The 22,445-nt window shown below is 41.8% G+C and overlaps 2 protein-coding genes across 3 annotated transcripts in view; one reads left to right on the top strand and one right to left on the bottom strand.

Moving 5' to 3' along the window:
* Positions 1-7,199, top strand: part of LOC308478730 (very-long-chain enoyl-CoA reductase-like) — a 41,746-nt gene extending 34,547 nt beyond the window's left edge. Inside the window, exon 15 of one of the 2 annotated variants that reach the window (XR_013987219.1) lies at positions 7,066-7,199. Coding sequence is in view for 1 of the 2 variants with exons in the window: in XM_081008794.1 (XP_080864920.1) it covers positions 7,066-7,095 (30 nt within the window). In the remaining variant the exon portion in view is untranslated. The remainder of the gene's footprint in view (positions 1-7,065) is intronic. The other variant, XM_081008794.1, reaches the window with a different exon arrangement.
* Positions 1-22,445, bottom strand: part of ABCA4 (ATP binding cassette subfamily A member 4) — a 97,337-nt gene that overhangs the window by 6,074 nt on the left and 68,818 nt on the right. Inside the window, exons 21-45 of the mRNA XM_081008486.1 lie at positions 22,215-22,346; positions 21,384-21,523; positions 20,447-20,584; positions 19,676-19,869; positions 17,888-17,978; positions 16,838-17,043; positions 16,494-16,542; positions 15,633-15,859; positions 14,045-14,169; positions 12,967-13,065; positions 11,286-11,475; positions 9,677-9,771; positions 8,650-8,682; positions 8,288-8,393; positions 8,097-8,171; positions 7,138-7,307; positions 6,254-6,431; positions 4,956-5,071; positions 3,724-3,871; positions 3,105-3,228; positions 2,435-2,564; positions 2,149-2,269; positions 1,467-1,529; positions 1,268-1,374; positions 694-835 (exon numbers count right to left, since the gene is read on the bottom strand). Coding sequence (XP_080864612.1) covers positions 694-835; positions 1,268-1,374; positions 1,467-1,529; positions 2,149-2,269; positions 2,435-2,564; positions 3,105-3,228; positions 3,724-3,871; positions 4,956-5,071; positions 6,254-6,431; positions 7,138-7,307; positions 8,097-8,171; positions 8,288-8,393; positions 8,650-8,682; positions 9,677-9,771; positions 11,286-11,475; positions 12,967-13,065; positions 14,045-14,169; positions 15,633-15,859; positions 16,494-16,542; positions 16,838-17,043; positions 17,888-17,978; positions 19,676-19,869; positions 20,447-20,584; positions 21,384-21,523; positions 22,215-22,346 — 3,199 coding nt within the window. The remainder of the gene's footprint in view (positions 1-693; positions 836-1,267; positions 1,375-1,466; positions 1,530-2,148; positions 2,270-2,434; positions 2,565-3,104; positions 3,229-3,723; positions 3,872-4,955; positions 5,072-6,253; positions 6,432-7,137; positions 7,308-8,096; positions 8,172-8,287; positions 8,394-8,649; positions 8,683-9,676; positions 9,772-11,285; positions 11,476-12,966; positions 13,066-14,044; positions 14,170-15,632; positions 15,860-16,493; positions 16,543-16,837; positions 17,044-17,887; positions 17,979-19,675; positions 19,870-20,446; positions 20,585-21,383; positions 21,524-22,214; positions 22,347-22,445) is intronic.

Genomic DNA, 22,445 nt, shown 5'->3' with positions numbered 1-22,445 from the left:
CCCGCTCTAAAACAAGGTGCCGTTCAGGCGGCTACCTTGGAAGCCTGGAGAGCGAGAGGGGTCGGTGTGCACTGACCCCTCTCGCTCTCCAGGCTTCAGGTTCCTTTCGACCTGCTCTTTGGGGCTGGCGGGGGGAAGCCCACCACCAGCCCCAAAGAGCAGGTCAGGGAGCAGCGGAAAGGCGCAGCAGAGAGGCTCCTGCCATAGCCGCGCGTCACCTCTCCAACCGGGAGAGGGTCGCGGGGTGCTTCTTTAGCCCCGCGCGCGCTCTCCCGGCTGGGGAGGTGACGCGTGGCTATAGAGGCTCCTGCCATAGCCGCGCGTCACCTCTCCAGCCGCGAGAGGGTCGCGGGGTGCTTCTTTAGCCCCGCGCGCGCTCTCCCGGCTGACGCGCGGCTATAGAGGCTCCTGCCATAGCCGTGCGTCACCTCTCCAGCCGGGAGAGGGTCGCGGGGCTATGGCATCTTCGCTCCATAGGACGCACACACATTTCCCCTTCATTTTTGAAGGGGAAAAAGTGCGTCCTATAGAGCGAAAAATACGGTACGTAACTGCCTTTTGGGCCTGGATATCTTGGGATGAAGTTCAAAGAATATATAAACAACTCTTGACTGATCAGAAATCATGGTTGTTGTTTTTTAAAGCATCATACTTTTTAAAAATAATAAACGTTGAGGAAGAATTTGTCCTTACCCTCTCAACTTCTGCTGCTGGGACACCACGCAGATTGGCATAAAGACGCAAGTGCTCTCTCCCCGTGAGCAGGTCATCAATCGCATCAAACTGGGGGCAGTAGCCCATGTTTTGATGAACATCAAATATGTGAGTCAATATGCTGAAGGAAAAAACCCCACCATTATAAGATAAATTGCACAGAACAGGAGTTACCATGTAGTTAAGAAGAAATGCATGCTAACATACAGTGAGCTATTCACAACATCTCCAATTTTATTCCATTCCTGCCATGTAGGATAGGGGAAAGAAACCAAAACAAGCTCACCTCAGGCCACGTGCATCTTGTAGGAGCCGGAGGTGTTGGGTGAGCCTACTTCCCTCTCCAGCCACCAAAAACATAATACGTATGACTTTTTCTCCTGCCCTCAGCCACAGAACAGGGAAATATTGCTAACTGGCAGTGCAATGACAGTTACTCAAGTTACAGGGTGTTTTTATTCCTACAATCAAGTGGCATGTAAATTTTCCTAAATAAATAATTTCATTGTTCACCGGGCTGGGCTGACACCTTCTGGCATTTTTCACGACATACCTGTGACCGGCAACTACAGCATCTCCAGATGTTACTTGAGTGTCTCCAGTCAGCATTTTGAATGTTGTTGTCTTGCCAGCTCCATTCACACCCAAGAGACCAAAGCACTGAATTTTAAAGTAATCACACACTTTGTTAATTCCAGAAGGTTGTAAAAGTGAATGACTTCAAAGCTTTACAAAGTTGATTCACAACCCACCTCTCCGGGACGAATGCCAACACAGAGTCTGTCCACTGCCGGTGTGTGTCTACCTGCATAAATCTAGAATAAGAGGAGGAACTTTTTAAAATAATAATCTCTTCTATGAAATCTACAGCTGAAGGAATATATTGGAACTTGGCATCTACCGTTTACAGGGACAAGAGGGTACAACGTAATGGAAATTAGCATACCATCAGCAAAGTTAAATAAGAGAGGTCTAGGTAAAAACTGCTAAAAGCATACGTATGGTCTCTAACAATTTAACAATCTTACTGATGAGTATGTCAAGGTGAGTAAGTTATCAATAATTTTTTTTTTATGCAAACATCAACTTTTTGTTTGCACATTTAGAATATTCTTCATATTTTTCATAATGAAGTACAGTAAATGGAAGTTGCAAGGAGTGATTCAGAGGTAGTGTCAACAGAAAGCCAGGAAAATGATGCTTTACAGTTATGTGTTAGATCTTCAACAATGGAGTAACAGGAAGGAAAATAATACATTCCAGATGCTCCAAGGGATGCAAGCAGCTTCAGACTGATGATCAAAAGTCAAGGAAATAAGGGTCCAGGATGCCCCAGCCCCAAACAGAGGTTTCATGCTGGGCATACTGTCTTCCATTTCCAAGATAAAAGTAAAGCAAACACACTTTTTGAAACGCTGCCTGGAAGATGATTACCTTGGTCAGTTCTTGTAATTTCAAAATATCCATTCTGCTGCCTCCATTCAAGATTCGTTGCCTTTCCTCTGCAACATCCTCATCTTCATCCATAACGGGCACCATCGTGTTTTGGGCAAACCTGAAGAAGCCAGACAGAACAAGTTCCAGGTGTGAAGAGCAGCCTTCATATACATACTGAAACACACATCCCACACTCAGAACGGTACTTTAGAAGGCAGATGCATTAAAACTAACTAATTTCATACATACGAGACCTTTACAGGCCAAGAGTTTTCCAACATACCATCCTGTAGAGAAGAAACTATGTTGCGACAGAAGATTCAGAACAAAATAGACGACGCCCTGCACCGCCAGGGCAACCATGTTTTTTCCAGCAAAATCCCAGTGAAACGGGTTCAAGACATGTTCTTCCCCTTAGAGATGAAACCAACCAAAATCAACCTGAATTACTACCAAAATAGACAATGTGCTTCATCGGCAGCCACTGAAGTAATTGTTTTCAAATACAAAGACGGACTTTATTTTACCATTATCAATGAACTATTTTGCAATTTCTCTAGGTGTTTCCTCCTAATGAATATGCTATGCTGGTACCTTCCAAAAAACCCCAACCCACCTCAGTTATGCTGCCTCAGATAGAGAAATAAAATAATTATCATTTTTAGAAGGGCCAAATGCACACAATTTTGTATGCAGTTTGCTAATATATGATATAACTCATTGTTTTATTTTCACTAAATTCGGAATTTCAAAGTATGGCTGTGTTTTAATTGGCATTTTCTTCCGGAAAGTGAAAATTAGGTATGCCCTTTAAATGTGAACTGGATCAAAGTTCTGCACCCTCCCTACCCCTCCAGGGTGTATATTAAGTTCTGAAAGGGCCAGCTCCGTGTTCAAAAGCTTACTTGGGCATGGGGCAAAACAGAACAATTCCACGTTCCATCTGTACTTACCAAACCGAGCATATACATCAGTCACAGCTTGGTTCATGGCTAAGTCAATGAGTCCACGACCCAGGCAGAAATGAGGAAATACTAACAGGATATTTTTCAATGTTTTATTGAACTGCAGCAGAACCTGCAAGAAACAGAAATACACAATATGCTAGCGCTATCCAGATTTACTCAAGAGTTCCTTTATAATTTAAGAAAACGTTGGGAGTTAGGATGAAAGGCTACACAATTCTTTACCTTACTAGCTTTTATTGGCAAGTGAAATAGGATGCAGTAATTGGCGTGTAAATGAGGATGTGCAATTGGGATGTACCAAACAGGAAATTTAGGTGGCAGATGAATGCCCCCACCCCTTTATCCAGTGCTACTGGATTAAAGGAAAAGTGGACCTATAAAAGTGGATGCTGTTTTTGGCCAATTCCCCTTTAGAATTTCTAAACATCTTACGCTGGCCACAGCAGAGAGGCTCATAGATGGCAAAAGTTCATGGCAGTTTCAGCAACTGTTTCTAACAATATCTGACTTGGCACACATCCGCACATAAATACCCTTGCTGGATCATAGGTTAAAAAGTACAGTACTCTTGTCACAATAATGTCTATGGCGAAAAGTCACTCACTGGGTTGTTCTCAAAGAGCTCCAGGACAAATGTAATGGCACTACTGTTGATACCAATGAAGAGGTTAATGCAAGACAAGGCAACGTAGGCAGTGCTTGGGATGCTGAAGAAGCAGGACAATGGGTACATCATAGGAATTATGGCCCATCTGCATGCAAAAACAGTAAAAAGTGGGGTAATAAATTATCTGCTTGGTGAACAAACTATGTCTGACCTTCTCTGCTTTTTTATTTTGCTGGTGGTGAGAGGTCTTGGGATAGGGAAGAGGTCATTTCTTGGCCACCCTCTTCCTGGGTGCCCTGCCAGGCAGTTGATTCCAGAGAACAAGTGTGTTAACACCTGTAGCTAACTGACTTGCCTTCAGAGAAGAAGGCTGGTGCAGTGTAGACCTTTTGGGATCCCTATGAAAGCACTTCCCCTTTAATTCTGTACTGACTTGCCTTCAGAGAAGAAGGCTGGTGCAGTGTAGACCTTTTGGGATCCCTATGAAAGCACTTCCCCTTTAATTCTGTACTGCATACCTGGTGAGTGATGTATTATTGGGTGGTAATCGGAATTGTGTTTTGGTTGCCTGAGTGAGAGTCTGTGTTGTCACGTCCAAGAGCCGGCAAAAGAGTTATAAATTATGCTAGATGCTGCTATGCATTTTTGTAGAACCAACATTTGCTCTTTTAATAACTTGTTGGCTTGGCATTAGTTATCTGCATGGTTGAGAGTGAGGCTTGGATGTTTAAGATATACATGCAGATCCCCCACTATCTGCCCACTTCATATGCAAAAATTCACTTATTCACACATAGGAAAATACTCCTTATTCCATTGGAAATCATGGACTTTTTATGCAAACACTCGCCTAATAAAGAATTTCCACATAACATATTGTGTTACTATCACAGTTATTTCTAGTTGCTAACAATGCTGTTTTGTGGAAGTTTATTGCATTTTTTCAGGTGATTTTTATCCTTAATGTCAACTTTAAGAGAATACTTTTTTAAAAACTATGCCACTTTGAATCTGTATTTTATATTTGACCTTCATCTGTAATATTTTATCTTGATATTCTGTAATGCTTCATTTGTTGCTTTTAATATAGGTTGCAAACCGCTTTGAGACTTTGTTTCTGAAAAGTATAAACTGGTATTTAAATAAATGAAACAAGCACCCACTCAATACAACAGACACCCATATTTTGATTGTGTCTGGCCTTGTTAAGAATTAATGAAATTACTTACCCATATAGAAGCAGCAATGTGATAAGTGCAGGAAGGTTGCTTGGGGACGTGTATGCTTTCTTTTTGAAACCAATGAATATTCCCACTACCAAGCCAGCACTCACTGCATAATTGACCTGGCACAGGGGGAAGAAAATGAAAACTCATTACAAACAAATAAAACACCTGGAAATCATTTGGAGCCATATCCCCAAATTTTGCACCAGCTTTTCCAATATTTTCCAGGATGCATGCTACTGTGTATATTATTCTCCTGGTAAAACAGGAAAGCTGCCCAGAAATATAGGCCTTAGCTAGAAAATCCATCATCATCATCAATCAGCATATTATATTATATTAATTATATTATATTATATTATATTATATTATATTATATTATATTATATTATATTATATTTTATATTATATACTTGAGTTTGGAATATTTTTGTTGGGTCTTCTTTAAAAAGAAGGTGGCAGGAAGAGACGCATGTGCATATCAGGGTTGGTTAACCATTGTTGCTCTGATGGGCTGCATTCACCCTTGACCAACCTTGAGGTGTGGCAACCCCACACTCCTTCTCACATGCACACGGCCCCCTTCCCAGCTGATCAGTGCAGATCAGCTAACTGAGTTATCACCTCCTTATCAAATGTCTGACTTTAGGAATGAGGAAGAGGGCAATTTGTTTCAGCACTGTGCCTGCTTTTATTTCTTCTCCTTTTTGCCACCACCACCACCAAACTTGGCAGCATCTTAGAAAAAATTGCTTAAGGGTCCCAGGCCGGGGGTTAGCTGCACTGTCCATAATGGGCAAAACATTTTTATATGGATAAGTGCTAGAATGGGCTCTGGCACCTGCAGTAAAGGATCTTGTGGCATTGCTGGGGCAATCAGTGATACGATTCAACATCAGACAACTGCATAAATCACAATGAAAATTTAAATTCATCACTTCAAGGTAAATAATATGACATGGATTGGGCTGATTTTATCTGATTAGAAAGAGCTGGGTGTCTGCTGCAACAAGGTTTTGTGGAAAGGCTGCATGACAGTATTTTACTGGGCTCATTGGACATATGTGACAACATATGTGACACATATATAAGGAGCTGCCTTATAACAAGTCGGGCGATTGCTCCATCTAGCTCAGTACTGTCTACAGTGGCTGGCAGCAGGTCTCCAGGATTTCAAATAGAGGTGTATCTTAGCCCTACCTGGAGATGCCAGGGACTGAACCTACAGCATTTTGCATGCACTACCACTGAGCTGTGGGCCTCCTCTGTACTTTCTTACATCATGCCCATCGGCTACTTACAATGTCCCAAAGGAAATTGGTAAACCAGTAAACGAAAGGCCTCACACCGCTGACGAACTGAAGGTGCTTGGCTTTGGTCATCCGTTCTTGGATAAGGTATAAGACAAAGCTTGCTGGGATGAAAGACATGGCAAAGATCACACAGATGGCAACAACAGCATCTACCGAAGTGGTCAGCCTGCAGGGAGAAAAGTAGATGGGGACAGCTAATGATCAAGAGTTGTATTATTATTGTTTAAAAAACAAACAACAACACCTCGATGTATGTGTACTGTCACCACAGAACTGAGGTTCTCTCAAGATCTCACAAGATTACATCTCCAAGCATGTGGCAATTGGTGAATATAAGCCCCCTCACATCATCTGAGCAGCCAGAAGCAACGTGGCTAGGATGCACGCCATTGAACAAACAGAAGTAGTGGTGTAGCGTTCACGAGCACCTATCAAAATGTCACTACATATGTGGCAAACCTGCCCACCCAGAAATAACTTGGAAAATGTGTCATTGGGTTGCCACACCAGCAGTGAATCTAGGTGAAAAACATAGTATTTTTAAATAAGTAAGAGGAAATATAGATTAAATGTTAAAAAAAAAAGTATGGACTGGCATTTGATGACACCGGGAAAAAACCCCTGCATATATGAGCAGCACCAATTCCACAATAAACTACTACCTGAAAGCAACCTCTGTCTTCTGTTCACCCTAAACCTGTTGCTAAATGAAAGGACAGGTTCTAACCAAATTAAAGAGTAGCTTGATTTCTGCACTATACTTAGTGAAAGTATCATAAATATTTTTATCTTTCATACAGGCACATTCCAAGTCACGGTACCCATGCTAGCAAGAAGGGACGGATACATAACAGCAAACTTTAATTGCTTACACAGTGACTTCAGAGAGCTGCTCCTTCGTGAGGTTCAGTGGATGATTGATAGCAGTTATGCCGTATTCCTCGGGGTCTTTGCCAGTCTGCAGATTGGCTCTCAGGATTGCATTGTTGGCTATGTTGAGAAAACTGACCATGGCATGCCAGCCTTTGTTGTTAAACCACACCTGGCAGAGGAAGTTAGCTCATTAGCAACTTGAGCAAGGCAAGTTCTGCCTCTTCTTTATTTCACAACCTGGCTATATAAGTGGAAATGGGTCAAGATCTCAGAACTTTGTTGGGGTGGTACTTCATGTCTTGAAACAGGTGGCATTCATCCCAAAATTTCATGCTTGCCTTTCCCTCTAAAAAGCAAATAAAAGCCCCTTTTCATATCTTAAATAGTCTTTCTTTCTTTCTTTCTTTCTTTCTTTCTTTCTTTCTTTCTTTCTTTTCCTTCCTACCTTCCTTCCTTCCTTCTCAGTTAAGGTAATACAACAAAGCCACTGTTCCCTTAGGTGTGAGTGTTAAATGCCAGGAAAGGGAAAACTTGTCTATTTTTGACTAGGGGTCCTGTGCCTAGAAAGCAATGGGTTCGAGTGGTTTTTTTATTTGTCCCACTCCTTTCCCAGGGAAACCTCACTCTTTAGTGCTCAATTGGAGCAAATGTCTACCTGGAGGAAGCCCGAATTGCCGAATTAATGACTGAGCATTAAAGAGTGGTTTCCCCCCAGGGGAAAGCAGTGGGACAAGAGGAAGTGTTGATAAGCCCTAGGTTTTGCAGGATCCCATAGTGCATGGATGGGAAACCTGTGGCCCTCCAGATGCTGGGACTACATCGGCCACAGGCAGCAGGGCCGGTGGTCAAGGAAGATGGGAGTTGAAATGCAACATCATTGGTAAGGACAAAGGTTCCCTATCCCTGATAGAGTGCTTCTAAACATTGAAAGGTTTAGTCTTAAATATAAAAAAAATACCTTAATATTGTATTCAGTTTCCATGTACTTAAGAAAATTTGCCATTTCTTTCGAGGCAGCCATTGTTGCTTCACCCTAAATAGCAGAAAGCAAGGGCTAAATTTTTCTGCAGTGTAAACATACTTTAATGCCTATAGACATGGGGTGGGGAGAGTTTACGATTGCATAAAATCAGAACAATCCTTGCTTACCCCTGTTATGTTCATCATCTGACCAAGATCTCTCAGAAAACCAACAATCTGCTCTCCAGTGACATGCAGTATTGGGAGTTTTCCTCCAATGGAGATTCCTCCATATCTAAAACACAAAGAGGACATGACCATCAATTGGTCATGGAGAACCCCATCTTTCTATGAATAGATTGATATACTGAACATTCCCTTAAGAATAAATGTGCCTTTCTTAGAGAAAAGAAGTACATTACTCAATGTTGAGCATGGAATATAATTATAAACCAGATAACGACTAGGTTAGTCATATCATGCTATCTGTTATCCTTTAGCAAAGTCTTTAGGCTTCAAAATTCAACAGAAAACCTACAGTGCTTTCCTACCTTTTCTCATTGACCCAGTATTTGCTCTTCAAACTGCAAAAGAAAATGAAAATATTATATTCCACACAAAGTCGGGTTCTTTCAGATTCAGGGAACTGCTGAATAAAATATCTGGGGACAATGGGCGGTATAAGAGTGTTTTCAAAAAGAGTATTTTCAAAGCGCAAGGACATTTGGCTTTGCAATGGAATTTCCCCTCATCTCCCCACAGATTTGGGGAGGACACGGGCTGGGAGGAGAGGGAAGGGAAGTTCCATTGCACAAGTGGAAGTACTTCATTGGATGCTACTGAGTGTGACTTTACAAGAATGTGTAATCCATACTCGGATGGCGAGTGATCTTACCCTCTATCATTGTTCCTGACTACCACTCATTAATCTGACCTTCTTGTACAGGTACAGATGGATTGCCCAGAGATAGCCTATGCATGTACACCTGTTCTATGCTTTTTCTGTGCAGATGTTGGATGGCCATCTGTCAAGGATGACTTAGCTGAGATTCCTGCATTGCAGGGGGTTGGACTAGATGACCCTCAGATCCCTTCCAACTCCTAACTGCATAACAAAGCTTGAAAAGCTGTGATGCTGAACAGGAACAGTGGCAAGAGCATCGCAACACTAAAGCTGCTTTTAATAAAAAGCAAAAACAAAGCTGTTGAGGCTTCGTTAAACATATTTGTGTATAACATAGTTTGCCCTCACAACCCAATCTTGTGCAGAGTTAGGAGCAGCAAAGTTAATTGGAAGCAATGGGTTTGCTGCTTGCACACCTGGCTCTGCGCAAAACCAGGGATGGTTAAGCTGTGGCCCTCCAAATATTGTCGGACTACAACTCCCATCAACCCTGACCACTAATTGATAGTTGGGGCTGATATTATAAACCACAGTTATTTTATTCAGTGTCCTAACGAATGGAGAACTGAACAGTGGGCTGGGTATTCAAAACTCTTCAAACCATTTCAAGGTAATTGTTCAGAGCCTCAGGCTATACAAGCTGCCATAGATTTGTAAAAAAAGAAGTTTCCAACCTGCTTCTTATGAGGGTGGGATAGGTTTTCACCAGGAAATCGGAAATATTTCGATGAGTGAGATCCTGAAGAATTTCTGTGCTACGCTGAGCTCTCTAAAAGGCAAAGAAAAGGACAAATGGATTAAGAAAACAACTGTTAAACCCCTCATGGTTCGAATTTGGCAGTTCAGAGAGGCAGGCACAGAAAGAGGTCGCACAGCAGTGATTGCTAATTTTGATTTACAGTAAGAAATGGCTCCCCTGCTGAAACCATAGAACCGTCCTGACTCTACTTGAAATTTCAAGAGGAACTTCTGGTCTTTTTCTCTATTTTGAATTCAGATCACATAAAATACCAGTGATTTGCAATCAAAAGCCAGGCAGGTTTCACTGAAGACTGCCAAAATATTTGTAAGCTTTGATAAACCTCACCCTAAAAATGTATGCAAATGACACTCAAAACCCTAGCAATAAATCTTCTCAATCGCAAACTAGTGTCATTACAGCTTTGGGGAATTAAAAGACAAGAAACAACTCGGCAGCTAGCAAAAACAACCACCCATTCAAGTAGTATATGAATTTAACCACAGAGTGGCAGCACTACCCTTCATTAGAAGAAATGAGACTGCATGAGGGTTTTTTCAAAGTTAACAAAATATGACCAACAAGCTATTTCAGGAAGAGCGTTGTGAAATTGTTTTTCTGCACAGCCCTGTTTTCTGGGGAAAAGGCAGATAATGAAACCTCAATGTTCAGTTTGGCAGTTGCCCAACAAGATTATTAACAAATGAATCTCTCTCTTGCAGCTTAACTATTAAAAGTGATATTACTTTTCTAAATTATCTTTACAACCATCGTGAGAGGCAAATCTCTATTCTATTTTAACAGATCAGGGCACTGAGGTAGAAAGCTTGGGACATACTCCAAAAGTGAGCCCACAAAAGCTGAATAGGATTTGAACTCGGGTCTCCCAGATCCAAGCTGCGTATCACAAGCACATTGGATCAACCACAAAAAGCAAATCCACAATAAGCTTGTTACACAAGGTGTAACTGAATAAGAAGAGCCAGCTGGACACAGACCTGAGGCTCACAATGGCTTGTTGTCATAACCATGGTTTAATGTTACATTTGAACCAGAATTGTATAAGGATACTCAACAGGACTCCCTTAACATCCATTTACATTTTACTTGTGAATTGCTCCTTTGTGTATTAAAAGGATTTTCTCTATATGTTTTCAATATATGCTATGTAGAATTTGGTTCAAAACTGGGTTCTTTTGGGAGCGTTTGGTTATAGAAAAGTGGCCGAAAGAAACTTGCATGTTTCCAAAGGAGTGTCTCAAACTTTAAAAAATATCATAGCTGCTGCCCTTCTACTGTGGCTCCCCATATCCCCACATGCTTATTTCCACTATAGCAATCCTTCCAAGATGGCCAAATACTACAACTTACCAACTGAGTAAGTGAAGCAAATTATGGAAAGTAACACAAATGTATTGTAAATGCAAAATTTGGGGTGTGTGTGTGTGTGTGTGTTTTAGCACACTTTCAATCCACCTGAAACCAATTCAGTGGCAACCACAGTGCTTCAAACAGGCAAATGGCAACCAAGCAGTCTTTCTTACCTGTGGGGGAGGAAGTCCTCCAGCTCCCAAAGGGCACTCAGGTAGCATGGTGAGTTTCTTCCGAGTACTGCATTTGCAGGATGGTGAGGGGTTCTGGGGATGCCATGTATTAGTTTGGAAAAGAGCAGCTATGTTATAAGGGACAGCCGGTGTCCTCCAGGCAGTTGATGCATTAATGCAAGGGTAGTTCCTACACAAGGAGACAAGAGCACAGATGATCTCATTAGCAATGTTAATATCAAACGGGCCATGCTAGATCTCGGAAAATTTGCAATTATATATCTCGCCTTTACAGTACCAACCGTTAAAAAGGAGCAGTTTCCTTAAACACATTACAAACCCCATGTATCAGGTATAGGGCTGAGCGATGTCAGGTTTTCAACTTCATGATATACAGTATTACCAGCTAAACATTGCAATATATCACAATGTCTGAAACAAGGATGGAATTATGTAGAGGTGAATGGGGGTGATGTTCTGGCAACTGCTACTACTTAGGAGTCTAAAATGGATCCATTTTTATTTTTAAAATATTGTTGCAATTGGTATTGTATAGTACAGAGCAACAGGGGCACAACAAGAATCATGAGAGAAGTGATGACTGGTTTCATGATTTTTCCCATATCATGATTTTTTACATAGCACAGGGACACATTGTGATTTGTGATATATCGTCATGTCCAATGTTACAAAACCGTTACCACAATGTGGACTTCAAACCAATTTTGGACGGTGTATCAATACATCGCCCAGTCCTAATCACCTATCCTGTAACTAAAGGGCTATTTATACTACAAGCCCATACTTGTCACCAGTAAACCTGTTTGGGGCACATCTAGGCCAGGGATTCTCAAGCTTTTTGAGCCAAGGGGCACATTTTAACATTGATGGAGCTATTGTGGACACCAATAGATATTGTGGAGGCAACCCATGTGTGGAGCAACCCCTAAGTCCTTACACAAAACCATTCCTTTCTTTGTATTTCATATTTTTATTCTCTTAAATTTGGGGTGCTTTGCTGTGTTTCTCTACACAGCACAGGGGACATGAATTCAATTGTGGGTCTGACTTTGTGGAACTCCCTCACAGCTGAGATCAGAAAGGCCCCTTGCCCTGCTTAAGGCACTTTTTATTACAGGAGGTATTTTAAGTAAATTGTATTATGCTTATTTTAGGTTTGCACTATTATATATATACACACTGCCCATCTTACTCGGTTTCCCCCGCCACTCTGGGCAGCTTCCAACAGAATATACAAAAACACAGCAGAACATCACACACGAAAAGCTTCCCAAAACAGGGCTGCCTTCAGATGTCTATGGAAGGTTGTATCTTTGACATTTGATGGGAGGGTTTTCCACAGGGCAGGCACCACTACCAAGAAGGCCCTCTGCCTGGTTCCCTGTAACCTCACCATGTCATTTGATTGATGAATTTATTTCATCATTGTTCGGTAAACCGCTCTGTGACCTTCTATGGTGAAAAGCAGTTTACAAATTTGGAAATAAAATAATTAAACCAACAGACAAAATCCCCAGTTTTGTCACTGGTGACAACAACATTCTCCGAGATTTTCACTGGCTGGGAAACTTCCGAGGCCAGCTCCCTACTGTTTCAAGCACTACTGATGCCACCCTGCAATTGAATAGATTAGATTAGTAGAGAGAACAAAGTGACTTACTGAAGGGTCTCTTTCTTCAAGCAGCGATTTCCAAATCCCGGTTTATTTAAGAAGGCGTCAATAAGAGAAACCATCTGCTCACTGCCAGGCCGCTCATTGCTAATGAGATTGGATGAGATTTAAGGTTATAAAAAGATGCTGACTGCAGAAGCAAGACAGTGGCGAATGAAAATCGGCTGATCACACAGGTAGGGTCAAGCCACAGGATATGTTAATGATCAACTGCCCATTGTAGGATAAGGCATACTAAGTGTAAAAGGATTATAGGAAGGACAAGGGTATTTTCGACCCATGACCAAGGCACTGATTTCTAAATGTAAGGTGAAAACCACACACACACAATAGTTTTTGTGTCAGAGAGGTAATTCCCTGTGCTGTACCTTGTCCATCCATATCTCCTGGTTATCCACACATTTTCCATATAGTCTAATGCTTTGGGCTGGTTCACAGAGTCTGTATGTATTTTGTACTGGTTTCATACAATCTTTCTATCCTGCTTTCTAGGTGGAAAAATTATGGAAATGGAGCACACACATGTATACAAGTCACATCAATATGGTGTGTGTGCCCACAGGTTTTTTCATGTTTGAGGTTAAACAAACTGGCCATAAGTGACAAGCGTTCACATTCACCCAGACAGCGCCTAACTGCATATTTTTGACACTGCACCACTTAGCTATTTAGAGCAGTGTGGATGGACAGAAAAAGAAAAATATTGAGCAGCAAACCCAGTGTCTTGTTTTCATTACACAGAAGCCAAAGTATCTCAAACAAAGCAGAAATTGTACACACGGCATTTTAATGGGTCTACTGAATTAGCTAGCAACAATCCTAGAAGGTAGTGCATTGCTATTATGCCATAAACATGACACTAGCTAGCCAGGAGGAAGATGCAAAATCTAGGCTGGGAGAAAAGATCAGTCGTGATCTGAAGAAGTCTGACAATGACTTCAGCAACTAACTACGGACTACATTTGCATGATTTAAACCGGAATGAAGCAGCAGGCAACTAGAATCCACTCAGCAATAAGGCACCACAAGTGCTATCTAGGAACAAGCGAGGAAGGTCTTCTCTGACCTGAAGAAAGTGAACTGGTGCCCATAGATCCAAGGGTGGAGAGTTAAACTGGGGTATTCACCAAATGGAGGAATGATTACTGTAAGTATCAGAGCCAGCAGCACAAAGCTGGCAGGTAGAACAATCTGCAGGCAATATGGAAAATGTCAGCCACCGGCAGGGTTTACAGCACACCAGTGGTATCTAAGTACCACTCAGATAACACACAAGCGCACTGACAGTGGACACTTATGCTGGAAGTCCACATAGGTCTGATAACACTACATGTCATACATCAAAGAATAAGAGTCAAATCTGCTGCATTTTATAACTCAGGTTTTTCTTTAATCCTCCCAAATTTAAAGAGAATGGCAGCATATACTAATAGCACACAGTGATACCTCAGGTTACAGACGCTTCGGGTTACAAACTCCGCTAACCAGAAAGTGGTTGCTTCAGGTTAAGAACTTTGCCCCAGAATAAGAACGAAAATCACGTGCCAGCAGCAGCAGGAGGCCCCATTAGCGAAAGTACGCCTCAGGTTAAGAACGGACCTCTGGAACGAATTAAGTTCTTAACCCGAGGTACCACTGTATTATGCTATAGCATATTATGCTAATAGCATATTAGCATATAACTAGAGATTATAAGAATGTAGGAACATAGGAAGATTATAAGAATGTAGGAACATAGGAAGACCCCTCTTCACGAGTCAGACCATTGCTCCATTAAGCTCAGTACGGTTTACAATGGGACCTTCTGCACACAAATCAATGCTCTGCCAGAGCTACGGCCTCTCCATATATATGAATTATGTGGAGTTTTCAGTACCTATAGAATAGGACTTTTTTGTTCTCAGTTTTTGTCTGTATTTGGATACCTTGTTCTCCACCCAAATCGAACTTGCACAATTGGGTTTCTCTTACAGAAGCGTATTGTTTTCTTCAGTGTATGGGATGCATCATTGACAAGAAAGGACAACAGGCCACCTACTCAGGTGGATGGCTTTGTTCTAAGATCTCATCATTTAAAAAAACAAAAACAACTACATTCTTGGCTACTGTTATTAAAATGTGCAGCAAGTTGAAATAATTTATATCATCACCCTGATGTCAATAGCAAATTATTGGAAGTACGTATGTATGCTTCTCTGGGTAATTCTGAAGACCTGGTATAATTTGTTGTAGACTGTATACACCCAATGAAATTAATTGACAGAAACCGGCCTTAGCTTGATTTGTATCTGGATAGAATGTTTTAGGATCTGGTTTATTGGGCTTCATTTTTAAGTACAGCCCAGTGATAGGCTTATAATGTAGTGAGGTGCTTTTACAATAAGATTGTACTTCTTTCTCCCTTTAAGCCTGTTATAAATGCAGGTGTGTATAATTGTGAATGCCATATGGAAGAAACCAGGCATGTGCAGAGCTTGTTTGAGGCCCGGAGCGGGAGTCTTGTTAGAATAAAATTATAAACTCAAACAAACAAAAACGGAGGGTGGGGCCCCTGGCCAGCTCAGCCCTCTGAAAAATGGGGCAGTATACTGGGCTGCCCCCACCCCACATGGGCCTGGAAGAAGCTCTTGTGACTGTAATGGAGGAACACATACCTGAGCAAGGAAGTCTTTAAAGCTACGTGTACTGTGGTGGAATCGTTTGATGAAAAGTGCTTTGATCTGCTGAAAGGTAAGTTGGCAACCTTTGCTTTGCCTTGATCCTTTCCCACCGCTCCCATCCCCTTCCTGTGCCACAGGCATCCGAGAAGTGCCATTGGCTGCTGGAGCAGTCTGGTGGGCTCCCTCTTCTTGTCCAGCAGCACCGTTCTCCTGTGCAGCTCCTAAAGTTTGCAGATCAAAGTTGCCATGCCAATTACTTCATTTACATTTACATTTTTTGCCTTGCCATTCATGAAACTGTTGAGTTTCTCCAGGGTTTGATCTTTTAGAAAACACCACTTCCAAAGTGGCACGATAATAGCGCAGCTACTCTTACAGCAGGAAACGTTTGCAGATCTAATAGAAAATAAACTCAGCAAATGCCTACTGTACTGGTCCAGGTCTTCCCCATTTTCCATCAGTTTGTGAGCTGATGAGCTACATCAATTTGATTCTGGATTTGCATCACTATGGCTAAAATAAAAGCATGGCCCCAAAAGACCTAGAACCGATTCTCAAATAGATTCCCTAACCCTTTCATTGTTGAAGAATGCCCTCACCTGGGAACCTCTAGAAAAACACCCATAGCTTAAGATCATAATGGTCTGGAGTTCCCTATCCCCACCCTACCAATGGCTAGGGATGTAAGAAGGCACCCTTCCAGGGAATGGAGCTGGGACTTTCTACAGTTCTGCCACTGAGCTACAGCCCTTCCCACACACTAGTGGCTCTTGTTTTCAAATCAGTAGTCTATTAAGATATGGCAGATATTTAAATCAACTTTTTAGCATGGTACTAGATGACAAGAGAGTTTACCTGCATTCTGTATTCCAGGGTCAGCCTCTGCTGTAACCTTCAAGAAAACCTGCAAGAGAGATGCATAAATATGTTCTGTGGGGACATGAGGGTCTTGGAGCATCCTCTTCCCTCTGCCCCACAGTAATGTAGGCGAAGAGCCTGAATTTACTGGAAAACAGTAGAACCTACTGTACCATTAGCTCCCCATAAATCCAGATAGGATTCTTGTTCTCTTAAGAACTCAGACACACACTTAATATTTACAAAAATCTTATTACTGATGGGGTATAAACGTCCACCCAAAATTATGAAAGAAAAGACGGGCGGGACAGAGAGCGAGAACACTCCACAAAGTTAACAACCTCTTCAAGGGGCGTGTCGGAGATCCCAAAACTGCTGAGTCCCACATCTGCCAGGGTTTCCTCCAATTCCCTGAAGAGACTTGCATATGCTCGCTGTTTGAAATTCTTACTGGGTAGAAGATAGATAAGTTCCTGACCAATACTTTCTATTAACTTGGCTTCTGGAACATGGTGGTGGATCAGTTCATTTAGTTCATTCACATCACCTGCAAAGAGGCAGAACAGAGTTTGGAAAAAATGAATGGCAAATTGCTTGTTTGTTTAAGTATTTACTTGCTTCCGACCTTTATATCCCATGTTTCCCCAAAGGAGTTGAAGGTGCCTTCCATTGTTCTTCTCCCCCTCCCCATTTTATCCTCGTAACAACCATGTGATACAGGCTAGGCCTTGAAGGTTATGACTGGAATAAGGTCATCCAGTAAGCTTCATAAATGAGTGAAGATTTGAGCCCTGGTCTCCCACATCCTAGTCTGACACTGATCACTACGCCATACTGAATCGACAGTTGTTTGAATTTCAACAAGCCAGTTAGGAAGAGCTGTCCTCCCAAGATACACAGTACATGTAGAGGCTTACTAGAGACTGTAATCACCATAGGAGCCAACTCCTTGGAGCCAAGGTCCCTTTGCCCCCCTAAATAAAATATTTGAGGGAGCCAGGGGCCCCCAAAGTTGATGGGCATTGCCATTTGAATGGTGTGTGTGCGCTGCTTCTTGTGATCTATTATGTGGGGCAGGACTTACCTGCCCCCCAATATTTTATTCGTTGGCACCCCTGCAGACTATAAAAAAAACAACACAGGAAGATCTCCCCTGGGTCAGAAGTAGGATCCACCTAGCATCCTGTTTCCAAGGATGACACCTCAGAGAGGCCTCCTAAGAGGGGCACAAGCAAGGCATGAACACCCTTCCCAGTTTATTTGTTCCTGCTGCCTCTGAACATGGACACTCCATTTAGTTATCATAGTTACGGCCCATGAAGGTATAAGTAACTCAATAAACATTTTCATAATGTTGTGCAATGAACAAGTCGGCCAAACCCTGTTCTCACCATCCAGTTCCTGTTCCACAGTTTCGGCTTTGTTTGTGGGCACACAGCTGGAGCAGGAACACGAGCATTTTGATCCCAGGCTGCAAGAGGTCTAAAATCAGATAAGCAAGAGGAAGGTGAACGAGGAACAAGTCACATTATCAGCTTCAATGTGATCATAATACGCGCTAAGTATAGTGTTTATCAGGAATGATTGCTGATCAGGCTTTCCAAATAATTGTTTTCAACCTTTGCTGAACCAGCTATTCTTGGGAACTGCTTGATACTTCGGTTGGGAGTTGGCAATTTTGTAGGCATGCCTTTTATAGTGTTCCTTGTATTTTGCAGTTCAAGGCTGTCCTATCATAAGTCACATGCAATCGTTAAAATTACCTTGCGGACAATGGTGGAAAGGTGAGCTGTAAACCTTAAGAGGGAAAAACAAATAAATACGGAGAATAATAAGGGCTTGTGTAACCTTTGCATTCAAGTGGTACTGCAATGTACGCTGTTCTTGATTATGAGTGAGGACATGAGAACATAAGACGAGCCGGCTGGATCAGGCCAATGGCCCATGTTGTCCAGCCATTGATAGCTTTAGCCTCCATGAATTCATCTTATCATTTTTTTTAAGCCATCCAAATTCATGGCCACCTCTGTGGCAGCAAGTTCCACTCTTTAATTAAGCTCTCCTTATTTCTGTCCTGAATCTTCCACCCTTCCTCTTCACTGTATGTCCACGACTTCTAGTGCCATAAGTGACGGAGAAAAACTTTTCTCTATCCAATTCATCAACGACATACATAATTTTATAAATATCTCTTACAGTGGTATCTCGGTTTACAAACTTAATCCGTTCCTGAAGTCCATTCTTAAACCAAATCCGTTCTTAAACCAAAGCGTGCTTTCCATAATGAGGCCTCCCGCCGCCGGTGCCCTTCCACCATTCGGCTTCTGTTTGTAGACCAAGGTAAGGTTCACAAACCGAAACACTATTTCCGGTTTTGCAGAGTCCGTAAACCGAATAGTTCATAAACAGGGCTGTTCATAAACCGAGGTACCACTGTACTTGCCCTTCTATAAACTAAAAAAATCTCAAATGCTGCAACTTTTCCTCATAGACGACCCCCCCTATCATTTTGGGCATAAAAATGATTTGAGGAGATGCAGACTAGAATTCACTGTCTGATCTAACTAACCTGAATGACCTTTCTTTATATGATACATTAAACCAGCTAACACAGCCGATTAATTAATCACTGCTAACAACCAATACATTGCAAAGAAAGGTAAGTTGTTTTATTGCTCAGAAACAGCTTCTGGTTTACACATAGGAACTTTCAGATCAAGGACTTGTTTCATCATAGCATTTCTTGTTCTTTATTTTAGACTTTTAGGTTTTGAAAACACTGAGTTAGAGCTGCATGGTCTTTTTTCAGCATATTATCATCTCCTTATTTTCAACTTCCCCTCTCCACCCAATTGTCACCCACTTTTTCTGTCCCAACATTAGAGGCCCTTCCACTCAACTGCCCTGTGTTCTATGGCGTCAATGGAGTAGGAATTATAGAACCTCATTGGCAAACCTTCAAGGGTGCGGAGCTGGAGAGAATTCTGAACAATTGCGGACAGGAAAGGTCAGTTACCTGTCCCTGATTAATCAAAGTGCCTCTTGTTCCTCCCCCCCCCCCCATTAAGCAGAATGTATACAAATAAAATGTCACTCGCAGTGTACTGTATTTGTATTTGAATATTGGGGGATGAATAATGCTTACGGGTTACTTGTGCAAAATGGTGCCAAACACTTACAGCCTCCTTTCCTCCACTGTCTTGGATGTTTTTCATCTTGCGGACTAAGGTGAGATAGAAGCCTGTGCCAAAGGAATTCTTTAGGAAAACAGGCGATCCTGAGCAGTGCAGCCTTCCCTGGGAAATGATAGCAACCCGGTCGCCAAGGATGTCTGCCTCATCCATGTGGTGAGTAGACAGAATGATGGTTCTCCCTAAATGGGATAAAAAAATAGTAAATCACCTGTGAAAACACTGGCTGCAGGCCTCTTGTCTATTATATAATCAGACATTACTTAATAACCTTAGGGAGTTAGCATGCAAAAGCTTGACAGTCAATAACATGGGACAATTATGTAAAGCTGAGAGGCTGGGGCAGATATTCCACCCACCGAAGGGGGAAAAAATATCTAAGCATTGTCACCGCTACTAACAATCAACAACTACGTAATTTGCTGAATTTAGCCAAAACATATACTCAGTGCACCCCATATGCAGAGCCTATAATCTGTCAATCTTTGCTGCCTTTTCATTTGAATGGGAAGATTCCTTCATAGTTCTTCAGAAAGAATGTATAATTATTAACGGGTAGATGGAGCACAAATTGCAGCCTTAGACAGTGAGAGATCATGCACAGTCTGCTTTGTCTGAAATCCATGGTCCTTTTCTGTGTATACACACACAGAGAGACTGCTATCTTTACATCATCAAGAAGCTTTGAAACAAGGGAATGCTATTAAAAGATTTTAAAGGAAAAAACCAAACCAAGTTTTCATTCTGAGGACAGATTACCTGAACGATACTTCAGCAGGAGGTCCCAAATGGATCGTCTGGAATACGGATCAACTCCTGAAGTGGGTTCATCTAGGACAACCACCTTCGCTTCGCCTACAAACGCAATGGCGACGGACAGCTTTCGCTGCATGCCACCTAAGGAAAACAAGAGAGCGCAGCTAGAGTCAGCTAGAAAAAAGAGACTGCTCCTCAACAAGCAATAATCAAATATTTAATGTAACAGACGATTTAGCACTTAAAGGCTAACATGTTAAATGTAGGATAAGCTTTTTTTAGACCAGAGACCACTTAAAAGCTTATGCTGCAATAAATGCGTTAAGACTGCAAGGCGCCACAAGACGCCTGATTCTGATACAACTGGCAAAACACTGCTGTTGCTTTGGGATTTCTTAAAAAGCTATATTCTGCTTTACCATATAAAATAACTCAAAGCAGCTCACAAAGAAAACGACAAAGAACATCAACATGCAAAATAGGTTAAAAGCAAAAGCACATTTCTTCAATCCTTCAGAGAAATTAGATATCCGAGTATAGAATATCCCAGTCTCAGGAATGGCTCGGACTGTGTGAACATCACATCCTTTTCAGCCTTAGGATAAGCAAACAACATGCAGTCACAGAGGGAGAATACTCTTCCATTACGTATCAGTGAACAAAACCATATGTGGGGAAGACCCTGTTATAAAATAAAGTGATGTAGCTTCATCAGGTGGTGGGCTTCTCATGCCACTAAGAGGTGCAAAAATATCAGCTATTCAATCATGCACTCTACTTTTTACTGTACTTTTACTACAATTTTGCCAATATGTGCTGGGATGAACATGGGTGAGGTTAAACAGAGCATCTAACTCTGCCTTCAGGGGCAGCAGTGAATGGTTAACATTCAAGAGCTAAAAAGGCACACAGGACTTTGAGGGTTCAAACCTTTGGATACCTGATAAGTTTTGAGCCTCTTCATTCCTTTTATGTGGAAGGCCTATGTCTTCCAGCATCATTTCCATTTCCAATTCTGCCTCCTCTCTGGTTCTCCCTTTTAGCTGGGCATAAAACAGGATGTGTTCTGCAACAGTAAGGCTATAGAAAAGAAACAGTGCTGTTTTAAGTTGACCAAAAGAGACAAAGCATGTTGCACTATTATACTGTAGAAACAAGACGCAAAAGCTTCCATCCACAGAGAGCTGAAGCCAGTTTGACAGAGAGGCCTCTGCTGTAAGCTCAACTGGTGCAAGGTTTCTGAAACGTTTCAGAAGCCTGCAAACATTGTTTATCCAGAGGTGACATAAGGGAAAAGGGAATACAGTACTATAATGTCAGAGCTAAGCTTTTCTCTAACCACTTCTGTCTACAACCTAGAAGATTTTGTGAGGGGGAGAAGAAGTAACAGTCTGCTGGAAATGCAACATCATCATAGAAAAAGTTTTGCAGGTTCAAAGGGGATTGGCTGTCTTCTTCTCTCAAAATGGTAACAAACACCCACAAACTTGCCTCTGAGTTGCAGAATGATATAATCCTTTTGAGTGTCAGTGTTGACATTTTGCCTAAGTTCATTCCCACGAGTGTGAATTATGGTCCTAACTAAAGCCTAAATAATCATCACAGAGCAAAACTAACACAAGCACACTTTCATGTTGGGGTTGCTTGTATCAATGTGTGTCTGCTAGGCGAACAGAAGACTTGCATCAGGTAGTCAGAACAATTGCAGCCTTTCAGTTGGGAAACACATTACTTGGAAGCAAATTTGAAGCAAATCCCTGGCAGCACTTACTGACTGAACAAAATGTTGTACTGCGGGCACATGCCTAGACTCTGCTGTATGGAGTCCAAGTCTGTCTGGATGTCTTTCCCACCAACCAGTATTGTTCCAGATGTAGGTGGAAACAGACCTGTGAGGATAGACCTGGCCAAACAACATGAGAAACAGGTGATGTTTATCAATAATTATACAGCTGTTATTTACAAAATAAAAAAAAACAAAGCAGTATCAGATAAGTTGAGA

Source organism: Podarcis pityusensis (genome assembly GCF_964106645.2).
Source record: "Podarcis pityusensis genome assembly, chromosome: 6".
Lineage (NCBI taxonomy): Eukaryota > Metazoa > Chordata > Lepidosauria > Squamata > Lacertidae > Podarcis > Podarcis pityusensis.
This window is presented reverse-complemented; position numbering and strand designations above follow the sequence as displayed.